General features: G+C 40.7%; 1 protein-coding gene across 6 annotated transcripts in view; it reads left to right on the top strand.

The window, feature by feature from the left end:
• Window positions 1-13,455, top strand: part of nfasca (neurofascin homolog (chicken) a) — a 69,350-nt gene extending 55,895 nt beyond the window's left edge. For 3 of the 6 annotated variants that reach the window (XM_047025094.1, XM_047025092.1, XM_047025089.1), the window contains 3 exons: window positions 2,172-2,303; window positions 2,523-2,592; window positions 9,647-13,454. In XM_047025094.1, the coding sequence (XP_046881050.1) occupies window positions 2,172-2,303; window positions 2,523-2,592; window positions 9,647-9,875 (431 nt within the window). In that variant the 3' untranslated portion in view covers window positions 9,876-13,454. Of the gene's footprint in view, window positions 1-973; window positions 1,124-2,171; window positions 2,304-2,522; window positions 2,593-2,971; window positions 4,154-6,703; window positions 6,728-8,102; window positions 8,132-9,646 lie in introns of all 6 variants that reach the window. The other 3 variants (XR_006956470.1, XM_047025093.1, XM_047025090.1) reach the window with 3 other exon arrangements.
• Window positions 13,456-14,013: the final 558 nt, after the last annotated feature.

Raw genomic sequence — 14,013 nt, 5'->3', positions numbered from 1 at the left:
CCGAGCAGCAGCCTTGTGATGTATCTTGTTGCTCTCAAGGATAGTGGATCCTTCTCCCTATTTAGACACTCACAAATCTTTTTTTCATTACTTTTTATATAAACCCCAGCTTGAATGAGTATGGTCAGCATTCTTTGCTTGGCTTGGTGTTGAGACTGTGTTGGATGCTGACAAACAAGCGGTGCCAGATGGCCTGGATCAGCCTTCTTCTTGGTTCAAAGATATTTCGCCGGCATGGTGCATGATGTCACCAGTTTTGCGTTACCCCTTTCCTGCAGCCATTCCGAGTCATGCCCCAAGCTTGGCAGTGTCATGACCAACATGTCTTTTCTATGGAAAGACACTGTGCTTCAAAACAACGCTGTGTTTTTGTCCCAATAGAAAGATGATTGTGGGGTTTCTGGGTAATTGGATGTAGTGGAAGAAAGATCACTCTGCTACCCAACATAATCACACATAATGATCCATTTAAATTCAAACTTTTAGAGAGAATGTAGCCCTACAGAGGCCAATTGTCTTCTGAGTTTTGTAAAACTTTGATGTTCACCATATTACTGTTGCCTGAAGGAACACCTGCTCCCTATAACACTGCTTTCCCTCAACACAAAATGGCCACTTTTTTAGATTAGTTTCTCTGGAGAATTATGCCCTGGGAGAAAATAGTGTAAAAAAATAATATAGGAATATTAGCTGAAGGCATGTACCTTAAAGTTCTGTACTGCTTTCATTATAAACGTTTTTTCAAATAAAATATTACACACTTTCATTAGCTAACTTTTGTCTTTGAAAACATGCTCTAAAGTTTGGGTAGAGACAGTGGTACAGTTGTACTGTAGTCTCACCCCAGAAGCCCCGTCATCTCATGGAAACAAAACACAACACTCCGCTGAGCATGATTGTGTCATGAACTCCTGTTAGCCCCGTTTCTTCCACTCCCACGGAGTGTGACGGACACCTCTCTTGTGTCTCCAAGGCAACGAGACAGTGAAAAGCATACGTGTGAAACAGCAGTCCCACGTTAAGCTGGCAGGGTTGATAGAAGGGGCCAAGTACCGTCTGCGAGTGTACTCCCACGCGCACCACAGCATCAGCAGCAAACACATCACCTTCGAGACCAGCGCAGGTGAGACCACTCCTGGCCAGGTGAGAATAGATCGTCCCTGGTTGCACTAGGGCGCCACCATGGCTAACACAGGGCCATCTCGCCTGTAAGGTGGCCTCACTTCAAACTAGAAGGTTTCTCTTCTAGCTGTTCATTTGTCCAATGACTGATGAGCACAAAGTCAATGCAACAGCAACGGTAGTTGTACCTTTTACAACCTAAACATTTATATAAATCTTCCCTCCCAAAACTTAAGACAAATAGAAAAGTGCTTTAATAGTTTGCAATTGCCAGGTGTAAATGTTTTGTGAAAATGTCAGTTGTAACTTTTTGATTATCTACAGATCTACAGACACAGTTTGAAGCTGGTAACGATGGATTTTAATTTAAGAGTTACTTACTTAAGTCAACGTAGCGCAATGTGTGTGTATACATAGTATAAAATATAGGGTTTGGTCATAAATTGGTTGTAAATATACTCTAAATGTTTATGAATGTTGACATGAATTTAAAATCCTGCCTTAATTAGATGTTTATATGGTTCTCTACTTTTGCCTGTACCTGAACTGACAGCCGACAGTAGTTTTTTAGTTAAATATGTTGCATGCAACTATTTTCTCTTAGATTGACCCATGCAACTGTAGTAGCCTATTCTTCTTGACCCTGCTGAAAATGTTCCATTGTTCACCCAGGTGTTTTATCTTTTATTCTTGTTAAATTTGTTATGTTATAAAGAAATATGTATTATTACCTTTTGTTCAGGATAATTGCGCCAGAATTGTTATAACGAACCCAACTCTCTCAAAGGCACTGATGGTAATGAAGATGGAATGTTCATTGTGGATTAACAAAGAGGAATATCAATCTAGGAATTGTTGCCTTCTGTTTAAGGGACATTATTGCAGTGTGATTACTGTGACGTTGAACATTGTTGGATGTGGACAGATTGTCTGATTGTTAGCGATGACTCATCTGGGTCAGAAAACACAGTCTCATTACATTGTCTCTCTCTTTCCCTTCCTGTTTGTGTCCTATCCTTCTCTCTTCTGTGTGCGTTTATATCCTACAGCCTACAGTAAGGACCAGGTGGACATAGCTACCCAGGGCTGGTTCATAGGCCTGATGTGTGCCATTGCCCTCATCATCCTCATCCTCCTCATTGTGTGCTTCATTAAGAGGAGTCGTGGGGGCAAATATCCAGGTATGAGTCAAATATCCAGGTATGAGTTGAATACCCACATGAGTCAAATTGCAAGGTAGGAATCAAATACCCAGGTAGGACTTAAGCACATAAGTTTACTTTTAAGTCAGATGCATTTTAAGACCTGACTCTTATTTACTTGCATTTTTCTGTATGATTTGCATGTTATTTACTTGTGTTTGCTTGTCTTATTTACGTGTGATCCACCTCACACCTTAGTGCGAGACAAGAAGGACCTGGCTCTGGACCAGGTGGATCAAAAGGAACACGACGGGTCATTTGACTACCAGTAAGTTTACTCACCTGCACAGTAACACCTCAAACACAGCCAGAATGTTGAGCAAAGACCTGTTGTACTTTTGGGGGAACGACTCTTTAAATACTTATTTGTTTGTGGGACTTGAGGCTCTGAGCTGATCAAGTCAGGTTCAGAATGTGTATTATGTTCTGATATGAGAAAGGTGACGTTTGGAAGCTGTCAGTGCGGTATTGATGAAACAGTTAAGTCACATCCAGAACTGAGTCAAAGTGGATCTAACAAGGTTTTCTAATGTTGATCATTTATTGTGGACTGATTATATAAACTTGCAGGGGAGGTCAGAAGTCGTGTGTATTACTGTGTATTAGTATGAATATTTGGTGAGTGATTTGTCTTCCGCTCCTTTCAGGTCCCACTGAACTGAGTGAAGTGGTTCACTCTTAAACCTCCTGACTGTGGAAATACTAACATGTAGCATAGTCAAATAATCTCATCATTGATCCTGCTTCATTTTAACCCTGTCATGGTGGTTACATTGGCAGGTACTGTGTAATTATGATCTTAGAACACATTTGATATGCTTTCTCAGTATACAGATTTTTTATGATTTTATAAAATGTAATAGATACATTTACACACTGATTCACAATACCCAACTTTGCAACAGACACTACTTTACTTTGAGAAGTCATGCACTGTTTGTGGTGGTGCTATCAGTTTTCTCATGCTAAGGCATAGATGGGTGCATCCAAAGAACCCTCGGGACCCTCAGCACTACCACTTGCCATGGTGATTATTATGGGCTTTAACACATTAACTCAAGTGCCACCTGTGCTCTCACATTGACCTCCATGTGTGTTGGTCAATCCCTAACTATTTTCTTTCCTGAAGCATATGTGTCTAAAAAAACATTAAAGGGGAACACTAAACCTAGATTTAATAAATAGGCCATACAATTAGGTTAACAGGATTTTAGAAAATCTAAATCATCTATCCAAACATACAAACAGCTTGAAGTCAACACTATCTTTTTTGAATAATGTGTAATATGTTAAATAAGATAAAAAAGATTAGTTAGTATAGACGAGATGATGGGTGTTAAAAAAAGCTTTTTACGTCGGGCCGCCTGAGACACTGACTACAATCCTAGACTGTTTGTAATAGAGGCTATTGTCAAGCTGTTCAGGCCGCTGTTATACAGACCTCTGTGTGTGAGTCAACCCTCTGAGCAAACTACCAGCTCTACTGTCATCTCCAAGCTCTGTTTCCTGATGCTTACCCTTTTTTCCTACAGGGATAGTCATTGCTAAGCTCACACTCTCATGGCCTCACTAGCACTGGCACTAATCCCCCTGTGTCCACTCTACTGTGTGTGTTTGCATCACCTGGAGGACACCTCTCCTTCCTTCTTTATCTACTTCCATCTCATCCCCTCTATGCACCCTCTCTCTCTCCTTTCTTTCTTCTCTCTCTCTCCTCCCTCTCTCCTCTCTCTCTCCTATCCTCACGTCTTCTCCCTCTCTCTTCCCTCACGCTGAAATGGGTCGTCTGTCCATGACAGGAACGAAAATGAGAACGAAAACGAAAACAGGTACTTTGGTTTTTGGCACGGCATCCCTCTCGCCTTGCGCATGACAGGGGGGCAGAAGCCTTACCTCCCACAAGCTGGGGGCGGGTCTGGGGGGGTCAGACATGGGTGGTATGGACTTACTGCAAGGTAAGAGATGAGATAATACTGTAGCTATGTAGTTCTCAGGGGTGTCAAACAGAACTGTAGACAAGGTATGTTTATCAAAGCTCCCTAACATGTTTGTTCTGGCTTTTCTATCTCTGCAATCAGTAACCGGTTTTGTAGCACATGCACATGTGCACACTGAAGGGGTGGGGAGTGTTATAGCAGCAACCAATCCGATTTTTTGGTTTTGGGACTGCCAAACATGCGCAACGTTGTTGAGACTGATTCTAGCAGTTGGCAGAATAGGACCCAGCTATTGAGTTTGAAACCTTCCCTCATGGGTTTGAGCTTGGGGTTTTCTCTTCCCCCCCCCCCCCCCCAGGGAGCTGCAGCCCTCCTCAGGCAGTCATTCCCAGGTTAAGAACCTTAAGCAGCAGGTTAAACCAGGCCACCCTTAGTTAGTCAGAGCTTTAAGCTGCAGGTTAAACCAGGCTGAAGTCTTGGGGCATGCATCCTGTATTGACCCTGCCTTCTTTTGTTAGCTCTACTGCACATCTGCTACCTCCAAAGTGGAAATAACAACCGATAATGATCTTACTGGTCTGTCTAGCCAGGGGCTGCAGATCATGCAGCACTTCAGACAAAAAGTTTGGCAATCAAGATTAGGGCTGCAATAACAAATCGATTAAATCGATTTAAATCGATTATTAAAAGCGTTGGCAACGAATTTCATTATAGATTTGTTGTGTCGCACGATTATTACCCCACTCAATAAAACGTGGAGATGTTTGAGTATAAAAAAAAAGGTTTTGTGGAGCAGAGCGGAGGTAGAGGAAAAGCCATCGGAGAGACGTTGTTGAGTAACGTTGTTCTGAAACACATGGCGGAGAAATCAGTATGACCAGGGCCGGCCCTAGCACATTTGGCGCTCTAGGCGAGCTTCACTCCCCGTTAGGGGCCGGGTGAAAACTACCCATACCATTTTGAAAGATTTAGACTTTTATAATATTTTTATGAATATCAAACCTCAAAAAGACACCAGAGTATCTTAACAATGTCTGGTATACTTCCACAGCCTTTACTTTTTCAATGAAGTTTCAAATAAAATGATAGAAAATCACTAATCTTTGAAAATAGCTTAATCTTTGCCAATCTTAACTTTTTTCAAAATTGTGTCAAAAAATCTTACATATCCACCAGATTATTCTAATACAGTCTGGTCTAATTCCACATCCTTTCAATTTTCACAAATGTTTTAAACAAAACTCAAATAAATTGCTCATCTCTAAAAATAGCATTAAATCCACGATAATATTAATAACTTTTACAAAATTGTGTGCCTGTTTGTGCGCATTCTGAAGATTTTTCAGTTCTGTTTTTGAATAAAAGGTTGGAAATGAATGCTTTTTTGTTTTTTATCCGATTCATCGATTAACTGTAAAAAGAATCGATAGATTAATCGATTACGAAAATAATCGTTAGTTGCAGAGTTATCACCGTAATCTGCGCTCTAATATAATGGGAATTGGTAAATATGCTCAGATTAGTGGACATGCCCTCTTTCTATGAGAGACTGAGGGGTGTTTAACTGTGAATTGTCGAGCCTGTCATGGATCAGAGATCCGCTTCCTACATAGGTGCTGCTGTCATCCTGAAGACGATGTCATCAGCAAAAGCAGCCGAGGTTCCAGAACCTCTTGTTCTGAAGAGAAAACATGTCCCCCTTCCTTCTCTCACCCCAAGAGGTTAATTGCTTTTTTTCCGCTTGTGAGTTGACCTTTAAAGACAAGCAAGGTGAACGATTGCAAGGGAAATCAATTTGGGCAGAGTGGAAGGGAAGGGTAAAAGAGGAGTATTTGTGTTCGGTGCCGTTTGACACCCCCGAGAAGCTAAATTAGGGGGGCAGAGCAAGGAGAGAAGAGGTTCACCAGGACATGTATCATAGCCGGCGTATGATTTGTCTTTCCTTTCTTTGGTGCGATGTTGTGCTGGGGATGTCCTTAGCTGACACGAGATGCATGTGCTGTTTTCTCTCTTAACTGTATATCCTTTTTCCTTTTCTTTTTTGTTACTCTAATGTTAGACTTGTTTTGTTAAATGTTTGGTACCATAATGTTACACATTCTTTGTCATTAGTGTCCTGTTAAAGATGTGTCATAGGTAAAGTGTGGATGTGAATTTGTGAATAACCAAATGTGAAAACACTAACCATACATTTTAAAATGTCTTTTAAAGTATGTAATGCATAATTAGATTGTACACATCTCCCTACACCCCCCCCCCCACACACACACATACACCATCACCACCACCACACATACACAACACCACTCACACACAAGCACGCATATACAGAATATCTCCCAGTGTGAGTTGATTCAGTCTTGTCTGTTTTGATCACTTCTGTTCTGTTCTACCTCACCTTATGCCTGGATCCTTTCTTTCTGTTTTCTTTTTTTCTATAAGTCAAAAATCAGGGTCCCTTGAAAGGTATGACGGGAGCAATGTCTCCCCCCTCTCCCAGCACAATTGTGTTCTAACCCCCCCTTAATATGCATAATGCTCCAAGGTTTTTTGCGTTGCGTTTTAATCGATTAATATCAACACAGTCTCCTTCAACTATCACTATACATGAATCACTTACAGTATGACTTAGATCATCGGTTAATAGTGAACCAATTTTTTTTATTCAAGATGTTCCAACCATGTACTTATCTCATCTAAAAGACTCTGATAAAGCCATTCATCTTGAAGGTGGAAAGTATCAACCCACTTAAGTTGACATTTCTCTAATCTATTCTTTTGAATTGCATCCAATGAGCACCTTTGATTGATCTTTAAAAAAATCTATCAAAACATTCTATGATCCTATCACAATAAAGACATCTTGCCTCAGAGACATAGCTGAGACATGTAGCTGAAACACATAGCTGAGACATGTAGCTGAGCGACGTAGCGGAGAGAAACATTGTAAAAAAAACATAGCTGAGACATGTAGTGAGACACTTAGCTTAGACATGTAGCTGAGACATGTAGCTGAGACACGTAGCTAAAAGACATGTAGCTTAGACACGTAGCTAAAAGACATGTAGCTTAGACACGTAGCTAAAAGACATGTAGCTGAGACATGTAGCTGAGACATGTAGTGAGACACTTAGCTTAGACATGTAGCTGAGACATGTAGCTGAGACACGTAGCTAAAAGACATGTAGCTTAGACACGTAGCTAAAAGACATGTAGCTTAGACACGTAGCTAAAAGACATGTAGCTGAGACATGTAGCTGAGACACTTAGCTGAGACATGTAGCAGAGACATGTAGCTAAAAGACATATAGCTGAGATACTTAGCTAAGAGACATGTAGCTGAGACATGTAGCTGAGAAAGTTACATTCCCTGAGTTGCTTTCCACACCTGGACTCATCTCTGAAATGATCATCTAATCAGATAATGGAATCATTTTCAAGCCTGCACTCTCATTCTGAAGACATATTTAATAGAGAGAAAAGCTATTCCTTCAGCCCTCTGACTCACTAACATCTCTTGGGCAATACGGTCAAAAAACTAAACCTGGCAAATCCGACACTGAGACAGCCTTTTCTAAGTCTTATTTAAGATGTACTTAATTAGGAGTATAGATGTCATCTAAAAGCTTTGTCATTGCACTAAGGCATAGGGCTGTCCTAGCGATTTAGTCCTGATACACTTTTTCAGGAGATATTGAGCTGTGGCTCGAGTTTCGTATTTGCCAGCTGCTATACAGCTCACCGTATGGCACAATCCAGCTCAGTGAATTTGAGGGTTGCTAACAAATAAATCAGGCTCAAGCTATGCTCACAATAAACACAATCATTCCACCTTTTTTAGGTGTCTGCACAGACCTGGTATGGTTCAAGGTAAACCTTCTTGCATTTATAATATGTGCCTCTTTGGTGACAATATGTTAATCGATTAAAACATGAAGCCCTTTTTCCCCGTGCAGTTGTCCAGTTTATTTTCATCTTTGACATTAGTTATCCATGTAGGTTTTTACTTTTTCTCAACTTGGATAGGATATCTTCTCTATCTATAAATGTGTCTGTGCGAGTCTGTCTGTCTGTCTGTCTGTCTGTCTGTCTGTCTGTCTGTCTGTCTGTCTGTCTGTCTGTCTGTCTGTCTGTCTGTCTGTCTGTCTGTCTGTCTGTCTGTCTCTGTTTGACTGTCTTTCTGTCTGTCTGTATGACTGTCTTTCTAAATGTCTTTCTTTATCTTTCACTTACATGTGAGACTGATCTATCTCAAAAATGACTTGAACTGTTTAAGCAGATTTTGATTCCCACAAATTCATTGTTTGTGTTCAGCAGTGCTAACACTGCACAGACTCAAGTCCAGTACAAGTCCAGATAATTGATGATCTTGCATTGAGCATGGACCAATAATCAACTTTATTTATATTTTAAGAATACTACATAAGTAGTTTTGCTATGACATGGAACACAGCTGAACAAGAGACTTAAAGACGGTCTGGAAAAACACAATAACCTTTTTCAAGATGCAAATGAACATTTTAAAACATGATGAAGCAAACTGTTGAAAAGCTAAACTTGCATCCCTTTGTTACATTTCCTTGCTGTGGAAATGCCTATCTGCTACTTGCTACTTGCCTGTTCTAAGAATCTAGAAAAGTAATGCTGGTCGATAGCCCCCGACCCCCTCATGCATGGAGATTTCTACCCACAAGGCGGAGCAGAGGATGAAGACAAGGGCCATGTTCTGAATTGAGAGAAACAAATAGCATCCAATGCTTTTTGCACAAATCGACAAAAGCTTGCAATGCTGCGATTTGGGTAGAAGCAGGGGAGTTAACTGCTATGTGCTTAAATAAGTTAAAAACTCTCATGTCAGAATATGGTCCCAGTAGAGCAGCATGAGTATGAGAATGCACAATTTGTCTGCAGGTGAAAGGTGACATACTGTCCACTGTCTGTCCAAGAGAGAGGGAGGTTGCCTCAAAAGCTGTGCAGTATTGGAGCTGGGCTTAGATCAGCAAGCTGCTATGCACTCTGATGGAGTATTACTATATACTTGTTACTATAGTTGAAGGCATCTGTTGTGTTTGTCCAAAGTATGTGTGGGGAAGGGGTGTTCAAATGTTGTATTTTATGGTGTGCTTGTCTTCCAGTCCGCACAGGCCTGAAAGACCGTGGCCTAGCTTTAGACGCGTCAGTGAGCTACTAACCCCCTCCAGAACCTCACTCCATTATCTGTGTACAATTCCCAGAATTCCTCTATCCCTCTTCCCCCATCCCCCCCAACCCCCCATCCCTCCTACAAATGGGACGGTAAGGTATTTTATCCTCACTGACAATGTTACTGCGGCCACAGTAACTAACCTCTGACTTCTCTTGCCCCACCTCCTTTCCGTGTTGCAGCAGTGACGAGGACAACAAGCCTCTGCAGGGCAGCCAGACTTCCCTGGATGGGAACGTGAAGGAGAGCGACGACAGCCTGGGTGACTACGGCGAGGGTGGAGACGGCCAGTTCAATGAAGATGGCTCCTTCATCGGCCAGTACACCGTGAAGAAGGACAAGGAGGAGACAGAAGGCAACGAGAGCTCTGAGGCCACATCCCCGGTCAATGCCATCTACTCGCTAGCATAGCGTCGCACCACCACCCTCCTCCACAATCCTGTGGTAAGGCCCCAACCCTAGGGACAAGAAAGGCTCTCTAGAGGATCAAACCACACACACACAGACATATATTCACACATTTATTTAATGCATACACACATTAAACACACACAAACACCTTTGGACTGCCACAGTTGGGGAAGACACCATTTCTCAAATCCGGGGAATGGAACAGAATGGAAGTTATCAGATGGCAAAAGCCAAAGCCTTGTCTTTCTTCTTTTGTTTGGGCTCAGAGGTGAAGCTTTGAAATCATGAACTGTGCCAGTTTTCCGACCTTCCTCTCCTCTCACCACACAGACTTGCGTGTGCCTACTGGGAAGCTTACCGATTTAAAAGATGGAGACAACCGTCTTAGAGATTTCTTTTCAGTATTCTTTGTTCTGAACATCCTTGGCTTCCTCTGGCCCCCACTGTACTTACCTAGTCCACCTCCCCAGTAATACACTTCTGTGTCTGTAGCCACATCCCAGAAAATGACGACACAGACACCCACCCGTCCCCGTCCTGTAACATATCAGCTTTGAACCACCAACTAAACAGGATGTTGGCAGATATGTTTATCATATTGATATTTCCGCAATGAGAGATCGATTTTTCACAGCTGGTAGATGAGTCATTAAATATGTATGCTGTCAACATAAACTGGCACACCTTTTAGTGCGCTGCAAAACTATGCACTACCACCTTCCTGTTTGTTAATTTTTTGGTTAGTAAAACACATTTGGATGCTGACTCCTACAGGCAAAGAAAAAACTACTGCTTAATGAACTGCTATCAGTCCCTTGCCTTTCTGGTGTGGTAGAATATTCACCTCAAATCTCACAGCGTGTACAGTACAGATATTCTAAATGGCCTTTGCTACAGTAAAGCCATTCCTGCCACTAGCTTTTTTATAGTACCAACATGTACTGTGTCAGTTATAAATGGCATCTAAAAGATAAAGATTTGACAGCATGGTAGAATTGTAGTGCAAAAGACAGAAGGGAGGTAGATAAGGGCAGTTTTGCTTGAGAAACTAAAAGATCACAGCCCATCTGTGTAGAGTAGCTCTATCTGTCCATCTCTTTGGTCTCTGTCTGTTGAGCCTCCTTCCTGGTTAGCATGGCTGCTATCCTGTTAGCTTGATTGGCACCTCTTTTGTTTGCTAGATGTGTACATGATCATGTGATCATTGTGGTAATGGCAGAAAAAATGCTGGTCAAGAGTCCTTGAAGGCATCATCTGGTAGCATGGAATCATGGTTGGCAATCAGGAACTTTGACACAAAAAGCCCATTAATAAGAAACACTTCTGTTGATCAGTTTTTGTCCAGATATTTTACCAAAAAAAAAGGAAAAGAAAATAAGAAAGACAATTTGTTCAGCTTCTGTGTGGTCTGTCCATCTTTTCCATTAATAGAGTTTGTCAAGAAAATCTAAAGTAGTTCCACCAATTAACCTATAACTCGAGAATTAGGTTGCTTTTTTAAATTGGTTTTTCTGATGCAAAGGTCTTTGTATTTCGCCTCTAACTCAGTAAAAATCCTGTATTCACCTGCACTATTTAATTCAAAATCAAATAAATCGTAACAATTGATGATTAGCGTGCGGAGATCCAATTGAGTTGCTTATATTTAATTTATATTTGTATGTATTACGTTATGTGGATTGTATTCCTAAATTAGTTATTGTTTTATTACTCATTGTGCACACACGACAGACTGGTTTGGTTACATCAGACCACATCAGTACTAACCTTGAAAGCCTCAATTGATCTTACCTTAGCCTGTTAGATGAAACGATGTATTGAAGACACATACAACACATCTTTGTGTGTATTGGCCTTTCTGCTGTAAACTAACAAATTGACTGTCACCATTAATTAAAGAGGTCATGTTTATCTGTTTGTTGTGCTACTCTTCTCGTGTTCATGTTGTATTACTGGTTTTCCATTTTGGTATTAGATTTTATTATAACATGGCAAATACATTTAATATATCTTTTTATTTATCAAACACGTATATGTTGCATCTCTGTAAATATTTATTCAAATTTTCTGCAAAAAAAATGAAAATGAACTACAATCTGTATCCACGAAGCGGACGTGACAGGCGCAGATGGAACGCACCAAGCACATCTGTAATTTTGTCAGTTAGCTTTGAGTAAAATGTGCACCCTTGAATCGTTCCATGTTACCCCTTGCTTTGACATTGTGTCCTTTTGTTTGTGACACATCACTGATCACACTATGGATTGGAATATATGTTGTGGAAGAGGTATACCTAAATAAATAGATTCTCTACAATGTAAATAATACATAAGTGCTCCTAAACTGTTGTACCATTCTGCACACAACTGCTTTAAGCATCAGAACAAAATTGCATACCTTTTAATCAAGTAGCTAATTGTCTCCCGGTGCAGTTCTTTAAAGTGGTTCCATCTCAAGACTTCCTCTTAAGGCTGCACAGGCTCAGGCACCCTTCATGCCTTTCACCTAACATGCCTGCTGGTCCACTTCTGGCACTGTGACTGGTGGCCATTTAGAAAAAGATTCGCTTGGCCTGTGATTTTCCTCCCTTGCAGATCTCATGTGCTGCCTTCAATCACATGTAAACATTGTCACCAACCTCATTGTTAAATTCCTCAATTTCACCTTAACCTCAAAGCAATATCCTCCGATTTTACTGAGTTCTGTGTTTTATCTGATGTTTAGTGTTAACCAACCGTGACCTCGAGGTAGTAATGCGCCAAGCAGACTAACACACAGACACAGGGGCTGGGAAGGCTTGGCAGAGCCACAGCTCAGTGCCCCTCTAGCAAGGTTGTGTTCCAACTAGTAGAAGAGTTAGCAGGGAAAGAGCTGTTTTTACAACATGGTATAAACAAGATGTTTGGATTGATCTGAATTGTAGCCATGACAAACTGAACTGGTGTGGAACCCCACTCCTTACTTTCCCTGATGGCCTTTTACTTTCCTACCTGAGATCCCTGTGGGGATAGTCTCTCTTACTTGTTGCATACAAGCATATTTTCTGAAACTATGCTTTTAAAAATTTGAGGTGCATTATGAGTCCTTCTATTGTGTTTGCACTGTGTAGACACTGCTCAAGCCTCCTTTAGCTAAGTATTTGGGGACTCCCCAACTCACCATTGGGACACACACAATATAACAGGCTGTGCAGTTCACTACTTTCTGTTCAACTGGTTTCATGTACATGCTGAAAGAAAGGCATAGCCTACCATACGATAAATGTGCAAATCGCAAATTACATACATTTGAGCCTGGTTATTGTTGCACATTTCTTCCTATTTGAATATTTTTTTCAATTTGTATTTGATCTTCATTCTTTTTGAACAATTTTTGTGTATGAAAAGCAGCTGGTCAGTCTTACTTCTACACGCAAAATAACAGCTTTTGTAAGCTACATATAATGAAAATTTAAAAATGCATAATATATTCACAGTGTATGATGAGATGTTGCAACTTCTGCTAGAGACGCCTTCTTTATAGTAAAGCTATCTCTTTTTCTCTACTTACTGGCTTCATGTCTTTCTTTGTCAATGTTTGTTTGTTGTAAAGCTGCATACTTCAGGAAATGTTTAGCAAATATGTTCTTTCAATTTGTTTTTTATAAATAAACCTGGTAGATTTACTGGCTTTATATGTTACCCAACTACACATTTTATGATCACAATCAGTTCAGTCAAGACACTCTTATTGTTTTAACCCTTAATTGCAGTGTGTAGGTTTGTCTTTGGTGGTGTGGTTCTTTCTAATGCTGGGTACACACCACAAGATAATCGGGCTGATTTTGGGCCAATTTCCCCCTTCCGACAATCCTATGTAAATTTACATGTATTCATTTAACAGACGCTTTTATCCAAAGCGACTTCCAAGAGAGAGCTTTACAAAGTGCATAGGTCACTGATAATAACAACAAGATAGCCCCAAAGCATTGTGGGTAGCCAAAACAAGAAGCACACATTGCGTACAACCCAAAAATAAGTGCCAAAGGGAAGAACCATAAGAGCATTTAGTTAAGCAAGTTATAATTGAACAACATGAATCGCTAAGTGCAAGTGTACCTGTAGAAAAGCAAGCAACAGTCAAATAAAATAAAAAACGG

The sequence above is a fragment of the Hypomesus transpacificus genome, chromosome 9 (assembly GCF_021917145.1).
Source record: "Hypomesus transpacificus isolate Combined female chromosome 9, fHypTra1, whole genome shotgun sequence".
Lineage (NCBI taxonomy): Eukaryota > Metazoa > Chordata > Actinopteri > Osmeriformes > Osmeridae > Hypomesus > Hypomesus transpacificus.
The sequence above is the reverse complement of the archived record's forward strand: the minus strand, read 5'-3'. Positions and strand labels throughout refer to the sequence as shown.